The 24,489-nt window shown below is 36.1% G+C and overlaps 1 protein-coding gene across 2 annotated transcripts in view; it reads right to left on the bottom strand.

Annotated features, from left to right (window-relative positions):
* Nucleotides 1–24,489, bottom strand: part of LOC149778377 (arylsulfatase J-like) — a 60,169-nt gene that overhangs the window by 32,819 nt on the left and 2,861 nt on the right. Inside the window, exons 2-4 of one of the 2 annotated variants that reach the window (XM_089939201.1) lie at nucleotides 21,041–21,203; nucleotides 9,818–9,990; nucleotides 2,700–2,811 (exon numbers count right to left, since the gene is read on the bottom strand). In XM_089939201.1, the coding sequence (XP_089795327.1) occupies nucleotides 2,700–2,811; nucleotides 9,818–9,990; nucleotides 21,041–21,203 (448 nt within the window). Of the gene's footprint in view, nucleotides 1–2,699; nucleotides 2,812–9,817; nucleotides 9,991–21,016; nucleotides 21,204–24,489 lie in introns of both variants that reach the window. The other variant, XM_089939200.1, reaches the window with a different exon arrangement.

The raw sequence follows: 24,489 nt of genomic DNA, 5'->3' as shown, positions 1-24,489 counted from the left end.
TGTTGGTTTCCTATATGAACTGATTAAATGACAGTAATGATTCTTTAATTAAAATTGATTATACAGATGATTAACTTCCATGTGCTATATTGTGTTTGAAGCAAAACAATTACGCTAATTAATGAGCTGTTTCAGTTTGTATTTAAAAGAGAAAATTGATGTTATGATCACTTTAGAAGTAGTTGTCAAGCAAGCTGATAGTTACTCTGTGGATAAAATGAGTTTGTTAAATTATTTTCACAAGTAAGGTAATAACGGCGATTCGGCGAAGGTACATTTGTTTGAAAATGGAGGGATTAAACATGAGACGGATACTGAGTGTGCGGTAGCTATTTCTGAGTGTGAACGAGGATTTAGTTCAATGAACTTAATCAAGACTTCTTTAAGGAATTCCTTAAACCAAAAGAGTTTACAAATGCTAATAAACATTTCTGCAAATGGACCAGAGCTTGAGGACTTTAACCCAGACACAGCTATCAACTGCTGGCTTAGTACTGGTGCAGGTGGCAGACATATACATGGACATATTTTCAAATCCATCAGCTAAAACATATATACATGAACCTGAAGAAGTCAAATGTATAACAACCAATGTTCTTGAAAAATTAAATTCTTTTAAGAAATAATTATGTTGTATATCGTTTTGATTGTTTTTTCTATGGATTAGGCACATATGTCTCACCAAATCTCAGCAAGTGATTACCATTTTGGGACCAGTGAAAAATAAGGTGGGACTAGTGACTAGTAAGATGGGACTAGTGAAGAGAAAGGTGGGACTAGTGAATTTTCTCTAACCACTTATCCTGGACTAGTGGTAAAAAAAAAATTTGCTCAGCCCTGCACTGGTACATATACACGTGTACTTTTTATATATACATGTCTAATGTATAGCACGAATATAGAGTATCAACAGTGTGTACTCACCCACAAATCTAAAAAAATACATTGAATTCACAATACAAGTAATTCAACTGAAAATATGCACACACGCAGATTTAAAATATTCAGTTGTGTCACAGGTCATAAAGGTCTCAATTCAGTGGGGAAAAAATAGCACAGTCACGTAAAGGAATGATGAAGCACATTTGCTTTTCAGTACGTCCCAAGTCGGTAAAAGCTAGTTTGCATTTTAAACTGCTGTCAGTGGCATTTGTTAATATAAACTTTTTTCCTGCAAAAAGGAAAATTTTGCGGCACAGCAAACGTGTTCCAGTCACGTTTGGAAAATGAAACAATCCATCAGATTCCATTGCTTTTATTTAAGTTTGGTACTGACTTCCTTTGAAGGAAGTTTCTTTGTTTTTATTGAAGATTCTAGTCAGCTCTCTTTGATAAAGGGTGCACGCGTTATTGAAGTCACCGCTAATGGACGTCTTTGGAGAACCAAACAAATGCCTGCTTCTTAGGGTGGTGGCAACATAAAAGATAATTGTATTGCATGACTGAGACTGAGTTTTTTCCCATTTGCTTAGCATGTTTTCATAACAATCGATGCTTCAAAGGTAATGTTTTTTTAAATAATAAATTCAGCAAACTATTTTATCTCGGTATCTTTTTAAAAAAGAGATTGGCTGTCGTTTGGTCGATTGTAACTCCTGTTCATCCATGCCTATTATTTTTTTTTTTGGGGGGGGTATATTTGTGGTAGTGGAATGAAGTTGCCTTCCATACATGCATCAGAAATTTAAAAAGGGGTCAACAGATGCAGGTTTTTGGTCTGATGATATGGATTACTACAGAAAATGTGAGTGTTCTGAAGGATCTAATTCTGATTGAAAAGAAAAGGAATTTTACTTACCATCCACATAAAAATGCCAGTCTATGTAAATATATTAATTACTAGCTGGTGGCTGAACATCCAACAAAAGACAGATTATGAGATAATGCCTTGTCTGTTGATCTACGTTACCAGAAGTGTTAACAACAAAAAAAGCAGATATATCACGGCATACAGTACTCATGCTAGATGTCATGATAAGGGGATTATGATATAACAATGCACTGTTAAAATGGTTTGTAAACATGGGAAAAAGAATTTGTTCATATAATAACGATCAATTTCAGTGTACTTTATGTCAAATTTGCAGCTTCCTTTCATGGGGCTTCTGAATTTCTCCACTCCAAACCAATGGTTGTATATACATGTTTAAACAGCCATCAACATCACCAACAACAAAAAAAGATGGTACATTTTGCTGACAATAAGGAAAAAAAATCGCAATTTGCAACGTTAGCCAAGCCCTTCACGATCCCTGAATAAACTTTTTGGACGTTATTTTTGTACTTTTAAGGAGGAAAAACTAGTTTCTCATGTACAAGAAAAACAGATATAAAATTTCAGGAGCCATGCAACAATCATCTTGTATTATTGATACATGATCTCTTTCCCACAATAATAATAAATAATCAACTTTTTACGTTTTTTTGTACTTTTAAGAAAGAAATTTTTGAGGGGTATGAGAAAATACATGTATATGGAATTTTGGGAACCATGCCATAATCATGTTATATCCGAATTCATGTTATAGCAGAGTGTGCTTTAATGGGGTCACACTGTATATATTCTAAAAGCTAATATAAAGTACACTTGCAGTGCTACACTGTAGAACATACATTTGATAAAAATATTTATTCAATACGATTTTTCATTTTTCTGGTTTTACAACATTGTATTGAGTTAGCTCCCTTTGACAATTTGCCTGCATAAATCCTCCTGTCTCTGTCCATGATGTGTTGGTATTTGTCCAGGTAGCTGTCTGGCACCTGCATGGGCTCATGAACTGCTTGGTAAGCCAGGTATATGAAAAGGGGCTATAAAGAAAACAAATAAATAAATACAAAATGATGTGGAACACTATCTGGTGTGTTAACTGTAAATGTATTCACCCTTAATCTCCCTTTCATGTGACTTTCAAGTCTGTTATCATAAATTCTTTCTGCCTGAAAAATGATCATAAGTCTTACAATTTGCAAAAATCATTTAAGACTGATTCATTTCATGTATAATAACTATGTCTGATGGTGTAAATCTCGTCAGCTACACACGAAAAATGTCAATACACTTTATGCATAATGTAAACATCCCTGTCCCCTCTTGCTCCATATTTAGAGGATGAATTCAAATTTTAAAACCACTGTGCACATCTACATACGACTCACAATTGTATGCCAAAGTATGAAGTCTCTACCTCAAGTGAAATGAGTTTGCCAAACTCTTAAGTCTCTATCTCCAAGGTGAATGAAAATGGAAATGTTTTGAAGCATCTATCTCAAATGATGAATGAGAAGTTTTACAGCATTACTCATACACACATACATGTCGATAAAGACAGGATAACATAATCCAAAATTATCTTATAAAAAGCTTGGGGATAGCTATGAACAAGGCTGTCGTAACATGGTATACTCATTTATTTTTAAAGTATATATCTTCATGGTCAAGATGAAAATGTGTAGGCTTACATCACTAGATATGCCCTAATGGGCAAGGTATAGTCCTAATTGCCCAAAGGGCAAGAGAGTCCTATTTTCTTTATATGTGGATGATACTGTGTTGCAATAATCCTCAAACTCATTTTCCAGGTGCAAAGCAACTCAATAACTAAAGTGTCACTACTAGTAAAAAAAAGATACGTGCAATGTATTTTGAAAAACGAATTTTCATTATTACATATTTATATTTTTTCCCCATAAACCCTTAGTTCTACAATGTAAGACTTCGACCTGTATTTATTTTTTGGGCACTGAGTTCTTAATGCCCAATAACAGTGCTGTGTAGCTTGTTCAGATGTCAACTAACATTGAAAAAATTTCAGGAATATCTCACACACTTGGCATCCCATATCGGCATTTTTCTACAAATTCAAGTTATAATGTTTTAGTCAGACTTTTCTTACACTGATGTCTTTTTCCTAATAAATTAAAATTCCCAGACAAGCAGTTGGACATATTTTCAAGTTCCATTGGCCTACATTAAAGTTGGCTGGAATGTGATGGAAGAGAGAAATACAAAAATTGGTTAAAAGGATCATAAAAATCTTGAACAAAATGAAGCTATCTTAACACTTTCTTCAATATTAATATATTTTTATTCGTTTCATTAAAGAAGGATACTTCAACTTAACCCAATTTCAGCATTTCTGACTTAAATTGATTTCCAAAGCATATCAGAGTTATCCCCACGTTGCTTGCACATAGATAAAGAAAAGATTCTGTATTGTGCTCAATTTAAAAATCTTTTTACATCCAGATTCCCTTGTTTAAAAAAAAAATTGTACAAATTGAGAAACAAAACCATGAATTTTGATCAGGAAAAAATGTACTAAATGGTTGTACAGCCATACACTGACGAAAATGAAAAAAAAAGGAGTAAAAATTATGGGTAACCCATTCAAGTTGACAGGTATGTGCATTTTACTTGTCAGACATCATGATGACTCTAATATTTGGTGGAGCAGGTTTTTTAAAAGTCAATATCACCACATGAAATAAAACCATTCAGCATTTATGTTAAAAACTGCACAAGATTAGTAAAGTAGGACATAATATTTTAAGTGTAACCTACCTAGTATTCAATGACCTGTATCTTTGAACAAAATCAAAAGGCTTCTTCCATGCTGTAAATGCAAGCCAACCAGAAATTTTGGTCCACGCATTTGATGTAGAACTAACATTATTGTGTGAAGACCATTTTTCTCTTACAGTGCGTTCATTGCTGGACTAATATGCCCCAGTCACCAAATGCAGAGTATCAATTCAAAAGTGTTCTCCATGGTATAGCAGTGTTAGGGAAAAGCTTTGCACTGCTAAAAGAGACCGCTGTAAAGCTCAGAGGCTTTGGCTTTCCACCAGACTCACTATTCATAAACAAATCCATGAAGCCGCTAAGAAGAACGTCACAAACATAGTCCATGTAAGAAACTCAGCCCATTACAGTACTAAGATCATGGAAAGTTCCAGCTGCAAAGAGCTCTTCGATATTACTAACATGCTATTGTCAAGGAACAAATGTACGCCACTTCCAACTACCTTCTCTCTAGTCGACCTTCCAGACCTGTTTGCAAATTTCTTCCGTGGCAAAGTACAAACCATTAGAGATAAGCCTAACAACACAATTTCAATCGACTTGTTGTCACCATACATTTGGGATACAGAATTTCAGTGGCAACCATTAGCAGCATTTGAACCTGTCTCGATGGATTTCATACGTACAATCATGATGAAGAGTGCACCAAAGTCATGTGAACTTGATCCAATTCCAACATTACTACTGCTTGAGTTCTTAGATCCAGTATTGCCTTCACTAACTAATGTTATTAATACCTCTCTCTCATCCAGGGAATTCCAATAATTTTTCAAAACCGCAATTGTAAAGCCTCTGCTGAAGAAACCAACACTCGACCATAACGATTGAAAGAACTACCACCCAGTTTCTAATCTCCCATTCATATAAAAAATCTTAGAATTCAAACAGTCTTTTTAGCAATGTACAATCTGCATATCGCCCTTGCCACAGTACTGAAACTACTCTTCTAAAAGTAGTTAATGACATTCTCTCTGCTTTGGATAGCGGAAAGATTACAGTCCTCACCCTCCTTGATTTGTCTGCAACATTTGACACAATAGACCATGATATATTACTTCACCGACTCCATCATGTACTTGGTCAACAGGATACAAATTGTATCTGCAAATGGAATACACACCAGCCCAGTTAATCTATGTCGTGGTGTTCCACAGGGATCTGTTCTTGGACCTGTTTTCTTCATTCTATACACCAAGCTGCTCTCAAGTGTCATAGATCATCATCCAGTGTCTCACCAATTGTACGCTACCGACATCAAATATACAAATCTAGCCACCCAACTGAAGTTGATGCTACCATCCAAGGTGTAGAAAGGTGCATTTCTGATGTGAAATCATGGATAACATGTAACAAGCTACAGGTGAATGATGATAAAACTGAGGCCATTCTGATCACAATACAAAGACTTTCTCAGTCACAGCCTTTACCTCAAACAATAAATATCAGTAACACCAACATTAAATTCACATGGTCAGTATGAAACCTGGGTGTCACTCTGGACAGTACTCTCATGTTGCACCAACATGTCAGGGCCCCGAGTGGCCAAGTGGTCTAAAGCGCTCTCCGTTACGGATCACTGCCATCTCACCTCTGTCTGCGTGGGTTCGAGTCCAAGGCTCGGCTAACGTTGGTACGTGGGAAAGCCTGTCGGTAGCTTCTCGTGGGTCGGTGGTTCTTCCCTGGGTTTTCCAGGGTTCTTCCTCCGCCAGTTATACTGGCCGCCATGTATAGCCTATCTTGTGCTGAAAAATGGCGTTAAACCCTAGAACAACAACAACAACAAGCACCAACATGTCACGAACATATGCAAGGCTGCATATCTTGAGCTGAAACGCATCAGCTCCATTTGCAAATATCTTTCAGCTGATGCCACTAAAACATTTGTATGTTCATTAGTACTTTCAAGACTGGACTATTGTAACTCAATTCTGTCTGGTTCATCTCAATATCTACTTCAGAAACTTAAAAAAGTTCAAAACACAGCTGCTCGGATCATACTTAGAGTACCACGATCAGAACACACCTCCCCGCTGCTCTGTACCCTATAATGGCTATCCATTCGATCCAGAATCAAACACAAAATTTGTTCTCTGTGCTACGTTTCAGTGACGGACTCAAGTCCAACATACCTATTCGACCTCACTCATGTGTATACACCAGCAAGATACCTTATGCTCCTCTTCTGCCAATCGTATACCGTATTTACCGCATATGTTGGGACATGATAAAATAATTATTTTTCTTTCCTGTCCCAGAACTTATGGTGAAACATTTTTTCACTTTGGTCATATGTCCCAAGACTTAAGAAACGAAATAAATTTGTATTGCATTTGTGCCCCCCCCCCACTGCACGTCGCAATAAAACAATAAAACAGATAAATAAGACGCCTAATTGATAATAAAAAGAAAGAAACTAACCTTGTGTTGTTATCATTTATTCCTTTTTCAACATGAGCATTAAAGAATAAAATATTTCCACGAAATCCGTATAAGTAGCGTAGGCTTCCATACTGTAGCGTGTATCAATTATGTCCGAAACCATGTTGTTCACTGACATGAACACTGAGAAACAATTGTGTGTGGTTGTGCTCAATGGTTTGAACATGTTGTCCGACTGAAAACTGGAGCCAACAAAATCGCATACAAGAGGGAAATAGTCAACTGATATCTTGAAGATGCCATTCATGCATGACACGGTGTTGGGTACAAAATAATCAAGATTGAATTATATCCAGGTCTACTGTATGACAATATCTCGCAAAAAAAAAATCATCATTGGAAAACACATTCACTTGAGTGCAAGTGACAGTCTTTTCACCAGCTAGGGTTTCATAATTATCCTTACTATACCAAGCACATATAAGCCCTGGTGGTGAATAAACACGACTGGCAGCAAGCAGTTAACTCCCTCTTTGAACCTACCGACAGGACATCAAAGACAAAAGGTTATTTTTATTACAAAGCAGGCGATCTCAGAAGCCGACCCCGGTTACTTTATTTTGAAACGGATATAAATACAAAGGTTATTTTATTGCAAAGCAAGCCAACATCCGAAGTTGACTATGGATTCTGTGAAGTGAGCCGATTTTTTTTTTTTTTTTTTTTGAATATACAAAGACGGATGAGATACGTTTGGAGAAAATAAAATCATATGACGAATTCATTAAGGCCAGAAGAGAACTATACTGTATGCCAGTATCTCGCAGATAAAAATCATTATTTTAAAACACATTCACTTGAGTGCAAGTGACAATCTTTTCGCCAGCGCGGGTTATATAAGTATCATTGATATTTGATATTAATATTTACCCGCAGACATCAGTGCACCTTTGTATTAATTATTACTAAAGATGCCAAGTACATATAAGCCCTGGTGGTAAATAAACATAACTGGCAGCCAGCAGTAAACTTCTTTGAACTTGCCGACAGGACATCAAAGACAAAGGTTATTTTTATTACAAAGCAAGCCGACGTTGGAAGCTGACTTTGGACTCGGAAGCCGAATTATTTTAAAGGATATCAATACAACGGTTATTTTATTGCAAAGCAAGCTGACCTCAGATGCCGACTACTGGATCCCTTTAAGTGTGCCGATTTATCTTTTTAGCTTTGAATATACAAAGACGGCCGAGATATGGAAGCTAACTTTGGTTCCTTTTCAACAGTATTCACAAAAAGTTTGACAATAAAGTAAAATAATGGAACAGTTTTTAAAGTTGCACAATATAGTGCTTCGTGTGCGAACATCGATGGCCCAGCATCATCCAGAAGATTTGGAGAAAATAAAATCACGTGATGAATTCGTGATGGCCAGAAGAGAAACAGATCATTTCGCCGACAATATGATCATTAACATGGATGAAACTCTAGTGTACTTTGATCGCATTCATGGATGGACTGACGATAAGATGGGCATCAAAAGTGAGAATTAGCAAGACTAGTGCAGATTTGAAAAAAAATCTTCCTTTTGTTCTTGCAGTTTCCACTTCAGGTGGTGTGATGCCTCCAACAATTTTTCACGGTATGAGAAAGTTAAAAAAGTATTCATGTACCAAAATAATACACTGTACGTGTACTGGAGAAGGGTTGTGTTGATGAGATGCTGCTGCAGTGGAATAAAGAGTTTTATCTCAAGTACAGTTTTATATTCAAAAAATAAAATTTCAGTTAGATTGCAATTTCCGACATGTATTTTTTGAATGATTTAAAATATGTCCCACAACTTAAGACTCGCAAAAAACGATGTGTCCCAGAACATACAGTGCACAAAAAAATACTTTTAAAATTAATTTATGGTGTCCAAACACATGCGGTAAATATGGTACTCATTATTCCCACTACGAAAATGAAGTCATATGGACAACGTTCTTTTGCATACCAGGACCAAGCAACAAGGAATGAATTGCCCACTGAACTTAGACACAAAGACACAGTGATCCTATTCAAGAGTGCTCTTAAAACTCATTTATTTCGACTGCAAGAACAAACTTAAAGACCTAATAATGTTCCCTACCTTAAATATTTACAGCATGTTTTTATGTTTTCTAATTTCATGGTGTTTGTTTTCTGTAATAATATCATTATATATGTTTTTTTATGTTATAGGTGTTGTCTAATGTTGTAAAGTGCTTAGAGCTTCTAAAGATTAGGCGCAATACAAAGTCCTCATTATTATTATTATTATCATATGATGGAAAACTCAAGTCACTGTGAAGAAACCATTTTTATTCTTCCAGTCAGTGACCTTGCCTTTTGAACTTTTGACTCCCAAATCAAATGTATTCATCCCCACCCTAAGTGTAAACCATTCTAAAAGTTTGGTAAATACAGATAATAAAGAACTCATGTTACTGTGCATAAACTATTATTCTTCTTTCTGTCTGAGTGGCACTAACCTTTGACCTTTTGGACTTTTAAAGGTTCTTCCTTAACTCAAGTGCCATCAATCCATAAAATTTGCTAAATGTATATGGTCGAAAACCCATGTTATCGTCAAGAAATAAATAATTTTTCTTCTTTCAGTCCCTATGATGTTAACATTTAGACTTTTGATCCCAAGATTTACAGGGTACATTCTTACCCTCCAGTGCCAGTCATCCAGTTTAGTAACTACCAATGGTGGACAAGTTACTATGCAGAAGCCCAACTGGTAACATTGGATTTTGCATACACTAACAGACAGATAGGTGAAGCTTTGAAATTGGTCAATAAAATCTTTGGACAAGACTTTACCTTGGATGCATCATAGTTGTTGACAATATCAATGGCTTTCTGCGTAAATAAATGGGTGGAATAGTGTCCAGTCTCATTATAGACTGGGTCCATGTTGTTCCTTAAATCTGTCCCACATAAACGCCCATCACACCTACAGTGTGTGTAGTAGTCCTCACTCCCCAGCAGATAACCTAGAAAAAAGACAAAAACATTCTTTAAAGTTAAAATTTAACTGTTGAAACATCTTATTATCTTCAACATATACATGTATAACCTGAATAGTTTGTCAGTGGAAAACATCTGTAAAGCTTATAATACAGTGAAACCTCCCTGAATAGGCAATTCTTAACTTTTTCTGCAAAAATGAGCTACATAATTTGATCCCAACAAAACTATTTTTATGATGATCAAACTTCTGTATACTGGCCACCTCCATAAATCACAGCCAGTATTTAGTTCCACTGTCCAGTTTAGGACAGTTTCGATGTAATTGCACATTCTAAGTTCATATACCAAAAGGCTGCAGCTTGGCTCTTGACCAATTAAATGCAGGTCAACAAAGGATCATAAAAAGCAAAATTGACCTGTACTCACCCGACTCAGGAAGTGAGAAGTTGTAAACAAAAAAGTGTTTTTAATCTCCTTAGCCCTGCAAAAGTTGTATTTTTTCTTTTATGCTTAAATTTGAAGTGTACAATCTGTTGGAATTTCATTTCACAAGTAAAGGATGAGCTCTGATGATTTGTCACATTCGAACTACATGACAGGTACAACAGGGAATTCCACTGAGGAAATCCTTGTATGATGACTGGATTCCTTTTTATAATATCATTACCATAAACATAACATAAATATGGATATTACTGAAATGCATTGAATCAAATCTAGTTAATCTGTCAACCATTGCCAGTCTGCTTATCATGTGGTGATCTTCAAACCTCCAAAGAAAACCAAGATTAGGTAGCAAAAAGCAGGAGTACGAAGAAAATCGGTCAAGGTATTTTCTGCTGAAATGGCAGATTGGTCAGCCATGGCTGAATACAGATAAACAAATGGCATGCTCATTGTGAAATTCTTTTTTCGAAATAAATGAGACAACAGACATCTTAGAGTCCTTAGTTTCATTTTTCTTTTGGAGAGCCAGACATTTTGGATGAGTCAAAATGTATATAGGCAAGAAAGTCTTGAATTTATTGGCCCAAATTGACAAATGGGAGTAAAATTTAGTTTTATTCCCCAAGTCTGAACTATAGGAACGTCAATGCACATGTCAGCAAATTACATGCTTAGTCCATCAGGAGATACAATCTGTATTGATGACTTAAGAGTGAAACCTTTAATATGACAAAATGAACTACAATTTCGGTCCATATGACCATATATATGTAGTTGGTGGTGAATATGTGAGCTTGCAAGACGACTGTGCTGCTATATTAAGGAACAAAAACAAACCAAAATCTGCAGCAAAATAGTTTACTGATGTGTTTTTCACATTATTATTTTTATTATTATTATTATTGTCATTACTACTGTATATACTCACGTATAAGCCAAATAATTTAGGAAAAAATAAAGATGGGTGTCGACTTATCCGCAGGCCAATGTGTAAGCTTGACAGTTTTTAGGTCTTTTTGTTGACTACTGTAATGGCTGTAAATCTTGGGGAATGAAACAATAATTTTTTTCTGTTTCCTAAGACATAGGCATGTAACTTTTGGTGACCCAACAATTATTAAACTGTTATAAAGTACTATGATTGATTTTGCTATTTTTTTTGCATGTGCATATTTTCTGATTTCTCCAACACAAAGTTAAATAAAGGTAAATATTGACTTCATAATTTGTGGGCCAGCTGAGTTTACCAGGGAGACCATGCTGAACTATAATGTGCAGTACTTACACAGTGCAAAGCGTGCATAGCATCACTTAAATCCTTACTTATTCCCAAATATATTATAAGCAGATTTTGCTTTATTCATTGTTTCGACCAAATTGCATTCTTCCAGACAGATAACATTTCAGCTAGTCCTTAAAAGCTGTTTCATTTACGTTGAATCATGCGCTAATGAGTTACTCATTTTCAATGATATAAGCAATCCTACAAATAGAGGTAATATTTAAAAAAATGCATGAACATTTATTTGTACAAGGCACATAACCATCATAATTTAAATTTTCACGAAGAGTGGTAATAATAAAGGCTAAAATTCTCATAAAGATCAACTAAGATCAACATCAATCAATTTTAGTTTTGTGTTTTATCTGAACAAACATAACTTTCCATACAATGAAAAGCTTGATGTTTTGGTGTCTCCTATATTGATAGTCGGCAAATTCATCTTTTGTTTTACGACACCAGAACAGGCCAGTTAATCATTAAAACCCTGAAACTGGCTTGTGATAAGAGGGAATTTGACCGGTAACTATACCAGTTTAACATGGTATAAACAGTATAAAAATGCCAGGTGTTCACTAGTGTAAGTTTCTTTCGTGGGAATGGAGCTATAGCATATGGAGTTACAGCATTCATAGTGATCATTCTTGGGATTGAAATTAATTGTGGACAATTTTATTGTTGAAGTTTCTTTTTTTGTCCTGGTTTCTTTTATTTTTTTTGTATTATTGTTGAGGTAAAAAAAATCATTAATTTACATGAATAATGTTTAAACTTAACATTCTCTTTAGTGAAGAAGCAAAATCTTTATACTAAAATAATTATTTCGTCACAACAATAATTCACAGGTGATACAACAGAACATTAGGACTTTTCCTTTTCAGAAGAAATGAAAATAAAAGACATAATGTAATAATCAGGAGTTCTCTGCAAAAATTGGAAGATATTATGAAATTGGTAGGCAGGTGTGAGCAACCCAAAAAATTGGGAGGTTTTCTTCCCTCCCAGCATGAAAGTTGACAGGTATGGTGTAAGGTCGCTTACATCAAAGCAAACTACAAATTCAGCTTTTACAGTATTAGCATATTTTTCGAAGCTTTATTTCCGAAACTTTATTATTGTATTTTGGAGATATCATAAAAGTTGAGCACAGTGGTGCCCAAGACTTGACTGTACTTAATTCAGCGCATAATCAAACCTACAATGTACATGCGGTGGCACCATTATGTAAATATTTCAGTAGCCTAATTGTTTTTGTCTGTTGTAGGCTATACATGGTGGCCACTATTAATGGTGGAGGAAGAACCCAGAAATCCCCAGAAAGAACCACGACCCTCGAGAAGCTCTGGCAAGCATTCTCACATTGGCTGAATCCGAGACTCTAACCCACGCAGACAGAGGTGAGATGGCAGTGATCCATAACAGAGAGCGTTAGACCCAACCCGGGGCCCCAGTAGCCTAATTTTAAGCGTTGAATCAAACCATATTGTTTGTTCATTGTGTTGTCATACTAGGATTACATTTTAATGAGTTTAGGTATTTACAGTTTCAAAGCAAAGTAAAAATGTAATTACTGGTGCACTGATATAAAATATCCAATGCAATAATGCATAAACAAACAATAATCGAGTCAAAAGGGAAAGGTAGTGTTACAGGAACTCGTGATTGCTAAATTCTTGTCATCGTTCAATCAAATTATACACAAATCTAAATTAGGCAGAAACATTAAGAAATAAGAAAATTAAATAAATTACTTTTCAAACAAGTTTATACCATTTCTTTTTAATAATCATGCACGCCAACCTTGAGATAAAGTATATATGTAATTTTTTAAAGACAAGTTTGCCTAAATAAATGCATTTAGTACTTACCTCATGCATCTTGAGATGCCTCGGAGTTGTAAGTTGGCTTATATGCGGGTCATGCACTTTTTAGTGTTTATACCTGCTGACTTTGGGGGTCGGCTTATACATGAATGGGCTTCTACATGAATATATACAGCATTATTATTATTATTATTTTTTTATTATCTGAAATGTTGTTTATAGCTATTATTATTATTATTATTATCTGTAAAATGTTGTTTACATAGTCCTGGGGTCACCAGAATGACGGGTCTGGATTATTATATATACTGGGATAGCTCTCAATGGGGACTTAAACCATCAACACTGTTTCTACAATATTTTCAAAACTTAAAACTGTTAAACAAGTCAAAATATTTTATAATTAACTCACATAACAAGAAAAGGATAAATCTTAAAACTGTCTCAATATTCCTATCCAATCTCACAAGATAGAGTTTCAAGGAAAAACAATGCCGACTCGCATGTATTTGTCAGCTATATTCCACCTGTTGACTAATACAGAAACATGCTTTTAAATGTGTGAGTGAACTGATGTAAAATCTTGAATAATGGAAACTCCTTTGGGGTTGTGGAGGGCAATGATACATTGATTCAACACTGGAAATGCAAGGAAAGGTATGAAGACACATGGAGATCATATAGCTGTGTTTCAAAAATCCTGCTGGTCAACTCTGTTCTCTTTATATGGTGGGCATGGAGTCCAATTCAAGTCCGAAGACCCAGTTTCTCTGCCATTTCAATTTAGTTACAATTATGTATAAATGAGACTGGTGATCTGTTTAGTAACGGAAAATGAATGTATAAACACTCAATTATACTGCATGATAGGACTGTTATTACCAAAGTCCAGAACAAGTAGCAAAACAGGAATTATGCTGTACTAAATCAGGCAATTCACAATACTTTTTCTGAACTAAGGCATGAAAAACAAATAATTCAGAAGAAAATCAATTGTTAAAATAAAACTAAATTGAGGACAAAATGGACTATATAGCAAATAAAACTAATTTGAGGACAAAATGGACAACATAGAAAATAAAACCAACCTGAGGACAAAATGGACTATGCAGATAAAAAACTAAATTGAGGACAAAATAGACTATATAGAAAATAAAACTATATTGAGGACAAAATGGACAATATAGAAAATAAAACTATATTGAGGACAAAACAGATTATATAGAAAATAAAACTAAATTGAGGAAAAATGGACAATATAGAAAATAAAACTATATTGAGGACAAAATGGACAATATAGAAAATAAAACTATATTGAGGACAAAATAGATTATATAGAAAATAAAACTAAATTGAGGAAAAATGGACAATATAGAAAATAAAACTATATTGGGGACAAAATGGACAATATAGAAAATAAAACTATATTGAGGACAAAATGGACAATATAGAAAATAAAACTATATTGAGGACAAAATAGATTATATAGAAAATAAAACTAAATTGAGGAAAAATGGACAATATAGAAAATAAAACTAAATTGAGGACAACATAGACTATATAGAAAATAAAACTAAATTGAGGAAAAATGGACAATATAGAAAATAAAACTAAATTGAGGACAACATAGATTATATAGAAAATAAAACTATATTGAGGACAAAATAGATTATATAGAAAATAAAACTAAATTGAGGACAAAATAGATTATATAGAAAATAAAAGTTACTTAAAACAATGATCCTGAATCAAAGACAGAATGAAAAGAGAAGCATATTTTAGATGAATGAAGACCTTGACCTTAACACTAACAAACATTTTAACCAAAAGAGCACCTGTATGTGGTAATCATAAGCCAAGGCTGATAGTGGTGAAATTTGAAGAGGTTGAAAGAAAAAGAAGCTGTTCTGTTTAGGATTCATGAGAAAAGCTGCAAAAAAATTAAAACTTGTGAAACATTGTGGGTAAACGCTCTTTTGTGGGTCATTGCAGCGTATTATACTAGGTCGAACAGATATCCTGGATTTCATTTTTTAAGGCAAGGCAATTTTATCATTCAAATAACATTAGGTTTTGCATGTAATGCTTACCTGATCACATTACATTAGAATAACTCTCTTTGCTACCTCAGAATCCAGCCATCCTGAAAAGGACAGCTTGCATAGACAAAGGGAAGCAACTCTTACATGTTAACTCCCCTGTCAACCAGTTAAATCATTACTGATGGTTAAAACGTAGATGAGTTTGGCCATTTCAAACTTTTATCTTCATTTTATGTGCCCAAACGGCACTCCTGAAGGAACTTACTTAAGCCAAATAAAAATATTAGGGTCACTGGTGCAAGGGTGTAGCTTAGAATGAACCCTGAACTGGGTTCCTAAATTCCTTGTTGTAACTTAAGTTTGCCATTATTGGGTATGAATATGTCTTCTTAACATGTCTTTTTATTTATTGGGTCTTCAACCAGTACTACAAAATAATACCATTTCCTTGCACTCTTTTCCAAGATGTTCTGCTATTATCAAAGGATGCAAGTTGCCAAGTAAAAAGTTTTCCTCTTCAATATGAAAATTCTGACGCAACTGCAATGTTGAAACATCTCTTAAACAGTTTTGCAATGGATTCGTCTCACTTATACAAACAACAAGACTTGATACTGTTAGAAGTGTCTGTTCAAAGCACTTGGCTTTCAATGTATTAGTCTTTGAATCTTTAGCTGTGACTGCATAAGAGGGAGTTGTGATTGCATGGGAGGGTCAAAAACATGGGTTGTAATCACCTGCTGCATCAAGATGAATAGAGAGAATATGTAGCTGACATATAATTTTTCTCAGAATCTGTATCTACATTTAAAAAACCCTCCTCTTTTGACTGAAAAATTTGTGATAAATTCTTTACTAATGGTCATCTTTGACTGTTCAGAGAATTCCAAAGTGCATGATCACAGTTGCTGTACTTTTTTTATATACTTCTAAATAATGAGAAAATGGCACAGTCCCCCATTTTCACCAACTCTATTAACATACTACACAAATCACACATTGCCATGATCTCTTCTGAACTCTCAAATCCATGAGTATTGGGGATCTATGATAATCTGCAGTGGAACATGAATTTTTCCATTGTTGAAGGCAACAATTGAATTTATATTCACCATGCTTAAACTGACTGGTTTACTGGTGGTGACACCTAAATTATGCTTTGTGAAATTCAAGTAAAAACATATCAAACACTGCCCATAAAACAAGGAATAATACCAAAGGTATCCAAAAAATGAAATGTGTAATAAAATGAAGGATTAAACTATTGCTGATGTGCAATTCTCCCCGAAAGGATTAAACAGGTCAAAATGAAACACTTAACAGTACTAAGTCAATTATTAGCAAAATCCAATGGCTTTATAACAGCCTTCAATGCAAATTTAGGACTTCTCAAGGGATTCTCCCACTTTTTCAACTTTTCAATGATAGATTATAGGTCTTTAGTGAAAAATCATGTTGATCTGACTAGTGAACAAGGAAGATCAGCAATAAAAAAAAATTCAAGATGGCCACTGTGGTGGCCATGATGACTGTTATATTGGCAACATTTTTGTTTAGGACCAATATATATATTGATATCACCACCTGTTTTCAGGTACAATAACAAGATTTATTAATAAAACTGCCATGGCAGCCATATTACATATCTGAAGGCCAAAATTTTCATATCGACCCAATTGGACATAATTAGGAAGTCAGTGTGAAATGCCATCTTGATAAGAATATCCATTCAGGGGGATTAGTGCCCCATTTGTGAAGCACAATGCAGATATGAACACCCAGTCAGAGAGATTAATGCCCCATTAGTAAAAGCCCATGCTAGTATGAACATCGATTCAGGGGGATTAGTGCCTGGTTAGTGAAAGCACATGCTGATAGGAACACACATCCAGAGAGATTAGTGCCCCGTTAGTGAAAGCCCATGCTGATATGAACACCCATTCTGAGGGATTTGTGCTCCATTAGTGAAGGCCCAGGCTGATATGAACACCCATTCAGAGGCATTATTGTCCCATTAGTGAAGGTCCAGGCTTGTATGAACACCCATTCAGAGGCATTAATGCCCCATTAGTGAAGGCCCAGGCTGGTATGAACACCCATTAAGGGGGATTTGTGCCCCATTAGTGAAGGCCAAGGCTGATATGAACACACAATCTGGGGATTTAGTGCCCCATTAGTGAAGGCCCAGGCTGGTATGAACACCCATTAAGGGGATTTGTGCCCCATTAGTGAAGGCCAAGGCTGATATGAACACCCATTCAGGGGGATTTGTGCCCCATTAGTGAAGGCCCAGGCTGATATGAACACCCATTCAGGGGGATTTGTGCCCCATTAGTGAAGGCCCATGCTGATATGAACACATTCAGGGGATTTAGTGCACAATTAGTGAAGGCCCATGCTGATATGAACACTCATTCTGGGGGATTTGTGCCCCATTAGTGAAGGCCCATGCTGATATAAACACCCATTCAGAGGGATTTGTGCTCCATTAGTGAAGGCCCAGGCTGATATGAACACCCATTCAGAGGCATTAGTGTCCCATTAGTGAAGGTCCAGGCTTGTATGAACACCCATTCAGAGGCATTAGTGCCCCATTAGTGAAGGCCCAGGCTGGTATGAACACCCATTAAGGGGGATTTGTGCCCCATTAGTGAAGGCCCAGGCTGATATGAACACACAATCAGGAGATTTAGTGCCCCATTAGTGAAGGCCCAGGCTGGTATGAACACCCATTAAGGGGATTTGTGCCCCATTAGTGAAGGCCAAGGCTGATATGAACACCCATTCAGGGGGATTTGTGCCCCATTAGTGAAGGCCCAGGCTGATATGAACACCCATTCAAAGGCACTAGTGTCCCATTAGTGAAGGCCCAGGCTGATATGAACACCCATTCAGAGGCATTAGTGTCCCATTAGTGAAGGCCCAGGCTGATATGAACACATTCAGGGGATTTAGTGCACAATTAGTGAAGGCCCATGCTGATATGAACACTCATTCTGGGGGATTTGTGCCCCATTAGTGAAGGCCCATGCTGATATGAACACCCATTCAGAGGCATTAGTGCCCCATTGGTGAAGGCCCAGGCTGGTATGAACACCCTGGCTGGTATGAACACCCATTATGGGGATTTGTGCCCCATTAGTGAAGGCCCAGGCTGATATGAACACACAATCAGGGGATTTAGTGCCCCATTAGTGAAGGCACAGGCTGGTATGTACACCCATTCAGGGGATTTAGTGCACAATTAGTGAAGGCCAAGGTTGATATGAACACCCATTCAGGGGGATTTGTGCCCCATTAGTGAAGGCCCAGGCTGATATGAACACCCATTCAGAGGCACAAGTGTCCATTAATGAAGGCTCAGGCTGATATGAACACCCATTCAGAAGCATTAGTGTCCCATTAGTGAAGGCCCAGGCTGATATGAATACATTCAGGGGATTTAGTGCACAATTAGTGAAGGTCCAGGCTGATATGAACACCCATTCAGAGGCATTAGTGCCCCATTAGTGAAAGCCCATGCTGATATGAATACCCATTCAGGGGGGATTAATGAATACAGGTGTTCCAAGTAGGATGCCATGCATAACATATTGGATGTCACATTTAGGACTCACTAGACATCACAAGAAATCTTTTCAAGGAAACCTCATGTCATTATCAACATTCAGTCAGGACAAGGCATCCATAGTGATGTTTGAGGAGCACAATTTTCATTTAGATTCAACTAGACCAATGGATGAAATGTGTGTGCAAAGTTTCATCGGGGATTTCTCTTGATTTTGAAAATTGAAAGTCAAGGACTTCTGGCTATAAAAATTGGGAATCTTAAGGAAAATCCTGCAAGTCTCCAACCTAACAATGGAATCTCAGCCCTAGTGTAAGAATTAAATATGTTCTGAGCTATAATTTATGCAATACATGTACAACAATTTATCAGAGTTGTTTACATTCTCTGTAATAGAAACAATACAGGTTTTTAATGTTTAATTTCACACAAGGAGATTTCTGTGTTTGTACTGGATAGACAACTGATCTCTATCTCAAATGCTTGTTAACTGAACCATTTTGTTGTTTTCTCACAAACAATCCTCCATCCCACAGCATGTACCTTTTTGGTTTGTCTAGTGTTGGGAAATGTAAAAAACAGCAACTAAGTACTTACATTAATGAAAGAGTTCAACTATCCACACTCAGCACGCCAGAAACACTCAGCACGCCAGAAGCAAACAGCACGCCAGAAGCAAACTGAATTGGTATCTCTGACAGTGTTCTACTTCATTCTGAGCCAAGGGAACTTCATACCCAGTCTGAATGCCACTGTCACTCCTTTAACCTCTGATGATCATTTACTTTACTGGCCCCATTCTAAAGTTGCATCCTAGACTATTCTCACACCTCAGGTGAGGTAAGTGCAGGATATTTTCAGACAAAAATAAACTTTGCAAAAGGATGACCCATGACCACTTTGCAAAAGGATGACCCATGACCACTTTGCATCCTCAAAAGATAACTGAAAGTAATCCTCATTCAAATACCTGGGAATATAAAGTTAAACCACTAAGTGATGACGAATAGCAATCAATAGACTTAAGTCGAATGCCAGTTAAAATGCATTGGACTTTTGTAAATCAAAGGCAAATTTACAACTCACACAACCAAACAGACAACATAGATTTGTATCATGACAGTGGTAAAGAAATTAATTCTGTAAAGATAATGGTAAAATGTTTTATCTGATCTACCCATCTAACTTCCAATAATCCTTAGTAATCTATGCTGAGGAATTAGGTAATGCAATTAGGGTCTTGTTGGACATTTGTTTCAACATTAACACATGTACTAACTGGGGCAACTGATATATCACCGCTTGAAAGGGTGTGCAGGTACTATACCAAGGTACTTGTAAAATCCCTTGCTGGTGAGCAGGTAATGTACCAATGTATACGTCAAAATCCAGTACTGATGTGCAGGTACTGAACCAAAGTATATGTCAAATTCCCTACTGGTGTGCAGATACTGTACCAAAGTATGTGTCAAATTCCCTACTGGTGGGCAGGTACTATACCAAAGTATGTGTCAAATACCCTACTGGTGTGAAGATACTGTACCAAAGTATGTGTCAAACCCCCTACTGGTGGGCAGGTACTATACCAAAGTATATGTCAAATTCCCTACTGGTGTGCAGGTACTATACCAAAGTATGTGTCAAATACCCTACTGGTGTGCAAGTAATATACCTAAGTATGTGTCAAATTCCCTACTGTTGTGCAGATATTGTACCAAAGTATGTGTCAAACCCCCTACTGGTGGGCAGGTACTATACCAAAGTATATGTCAAATTCCCTACTGGTGTGCAGGTACTATACCAAAGTATGTGTCAAATACCCTACTGGTGTGCAAGTAATATACCTAAGTATGTGTCAAATTCCCTACTGTTGTGCAGATACTGTACCAAAGTATGTGTCAAACCCCCTACTGGTGGGAAGATAATCCTTCTTGTACATTCCAAGGTGCCACTTTCCAACCATGTGGGTGGAATAACCTGCCTCCCTCATTTTGTCTGCCAGAGTGGGACTGTCCAGGGGGAGACCATTGGGCTGGGTTGGCCAGATGATGCTGTGCTGTAAACCTGTATGGATCTGCATGAAAAAGTGTAATGTTTAGAGAATGAAACAAGGATTTAGTTTGACAAACTTGAGTCTTACTCTCCTTTTAGGAAGTCAATCTGGAACTTTTGTAATGTCAGGAAACATGCCTAAACACATCATGTGTTTATCTAACATGTAGGAAGATTACCAAAATCTGCCACATGTATTGGTGTGGCATACAAAAATCTCACCAGAGGGATCACAATTTGTGCACATAAATGGGGCTTTGCATACATCATTGGGGCTTTGCACACATCAATGGGGCTTTGCAGAGATCCTGTTCATGAATTACGAGTCCATGGGTGCAATGTTTCAGTCTAGATCAATCAGCATGGTGAATAATTTTTCTCATATTACCAGGTCAAAAAATGTCACAAGCAACTGGTACTGCTAAACCATTAAAACGTTGGAGTATCCATTGAAAATATACACACCTAACTGTAACAGACTAGGTTTTACTCCGAGGAATTCAATGTAAACTTGGCAATGTGGTATTGTGGTTAAATCATAGAAAGATAAAGATTAATTACCAAAATTAAATACATGCTATGACCATAGTGGACATGGGTAACAATATGCTGATAAAAATGCCATTGTAATGTCTTCTGATAGCAAAGTCACATGCAGGTATTTTCCTTTTACCCCCTGCATGTGTCCCAAAACAAGAAAATGCATTACAAATTTCCTCGGGACTGAAGTACCATAAAAATAGTATCAGGAATCTCAGTGGAACTCTCACTTCTAATATGCTGATGTGTAATGAATATATATAATCTCCATACCGGCTCAATTTTCTTTAAAATTTGTAGTCAAACAGATCAGGCTAAACTTTTCTACAACTTCAAAACTCTATAACTTTAAATACATTAAAGCTTTGAAAACCATTTTAAAAACTATATTTTCCACTGCTGTTGTGATTTTGCATGAGACGTTATGTGCCTCGTATTCCATCTGCAGCATTATGTGATCAGGCTGGTGTCACAGTTGTCAAATTTGAGTTGTCTTATTATTCTATCTCTTTATCCCTTAGACATATGTAGTTAAGTTCTTTCAATTTAACAAGGATGGAAAATGAACAGAATCATCCATTAACAGCTGAAGGGAAAACTGCCAAACAGACTATAGCACCAACATTTTGGGATTTTTGACATAAAATTGACAGTGATATTAAAATACCTGTCAAAGAATACAGTGGGAGTGATGGGAAAAGGAGTGAAGATGACAAAAAAATGAATTAAGAACGGATTGTTGGATCATAAATGACAACCTGGCAAGAAGAAGCTGTTTACATCACCATTAGTAGAACTAAAAAGCCAAATTCTTTCAAACAGACTCCTTTAAAAATGTGTCAGTTAACTTATTGTTAGGATGTCTCTATGATACAGGCACTAATAACATTCTCATAGTCCAATATAATATACAAAATATACATGTACTCTGTAAGGGACAACCTAGCAATAAGTATTCTGGACAGGGGATAATGAGTTAAAAAGCTATTTTTAATAATTTTGTCAGTTCAAGCACCACAATTATTCCTTTTTTTTAAATACACAACAGTAATTATCTCCACAGTACTGAATGTTGGCTTGTGTTTCTGACCTACCTCCATTCACACATCAGATTGGCCTGTCATGTAACTCTGTGACACCATTATTGAATACTCGCAGACTACATGTACAACCAAGAACATGGGCTGTATTTAAGTTCATCACTAATATAACACAGAACAAAAGAAAATAAGCAAGAAACCAGGAATACAGACCACACTTTATGCCACTCATGCAATTATATTGATAGTTTCTGCACTCAACTAAAAATTTTGACTTAAGTGTCACTTACCTAAAATATCCAAAAACAGCAAAAAGGTGGAAAAGTTGGAAGAAATTAATGCAGAGAGGTCACAATTTATCATGGAATCACTAGTTATGTTACATTTAAGCACTTGCTGAAATAAACTCCATTTTGATTGATTACCTGTATTTATTTCAACATATTCTTTCACAAAAGTAAATAAAATGACAGTGTTGAAAGTGAATAAAATGACTGTTGTAAATAGAATCCAGTAAGCCTGGGACATGTCACTCAAATCTGAGGGGAAACATAAAGACAAGGATCTAGGCAGTGTAATGCTGTTCAGGTGTCTCTGGAGTATTATCTAGAAATGTGCTCCAGAGTATACTTGTAAATATGCCATAATGTAAGTCATTTACAAATCTGCCATAATGTAAGTCATTTACAAATCTGCCATAATGTAAGTCATTTACAAATATGCCATAATGTATGTCATTTACAAATCTGCCATAATGTAAGTTATTTACAAATCTGCCATAATGTACGTCATTTACAAATCTGCCATAATGTAAGTCATTTACAAATCTGCCATGATGTAAGTCATTTACAAATCTGACATAATGTAAGTCATTTACAAATCTGCCATAATGTAAGTCATTTACAAATATGCCATAATGTAAGTCATTTACAAATATGCCATAATGTACGTCATTTACAAATTGGCCATAATGTAAGTCATTTACAACTTTCTCAATTAACAGGGATCAAGAGGACAAGTTCAACATTTTGAAGCATACACGAGTCCACAGATGGATGAAACTCTGCTATTTACAACTGTATATCTGCATTTTAACATCAAGTCAACAGGCTGTTGTGGTCAGTCAAGCATTTTAACATTAAGTCAGCAGGTTGTAGTGGTCAGTCAAGCATTTTAACATTAAGTCAGCATGTTTTAGTGGTCAGTCAAGCATTTTAACATTAAGTCAACAGGCTGCAGTGGTCAGTCATGCATTTTAACATCAAGTCAACATGTTGTAGTGGTCAGTCAAGCATTTTAACATCAAGTCAGCAGGTTTTAGTGGTCAGTCAAGCATTTTACCATCAAGTCAATAGGTTGTAGTGGTCAGTCAAGCATTTTAACATCAAGTCAGGATGTTGTAGTGGTCAGTCAAGCATTTTAACATTAAGTCAACAGGTTGTAGTGGTCAGTCATGCATTTTAACATCAAGTCAACATATTGTAGTGGTCAGTCAAGCATTTTAACATTAAGTCAGCATGTTTTAGTTGTCAGTCAAGCATTTTAACATAAAGTTAACAGGTTGTAGTGGTCAGTCAAGCATTTTAACATTAAGTCAACTGGTTGTAGTGGTCAGTCATGCATTTTAACATCAAGTCAACATGTTGTAGTGGTCAGTCAAGCATTTTAACATCAAGTCAGCAGGTTTTAGTGGTCAGTCAAGCATTTTACTATCAAGTCAATAGGTTG

The sequence above is a fragment of the Sinohyriopsis cumingii genome, chromosome 17 (assembly GCF_028554795.1).
Source record: "Sinohyriopsis cumingii isolate HCF-2022 chromosome 17, ASM2855479v2, whole genome shotgun sequence".
Taxonomy (NCBI): domain Eukaryota; kingdom Metazoa; phylum Mollusca; class Bivalvia; order Unionida; family Unionidae; genus Sinohyriopsis; species Sinohyriopsis cumingii.
This window is presented reverse-complemented; position numbering and strand designations above follow the sequence as displayed.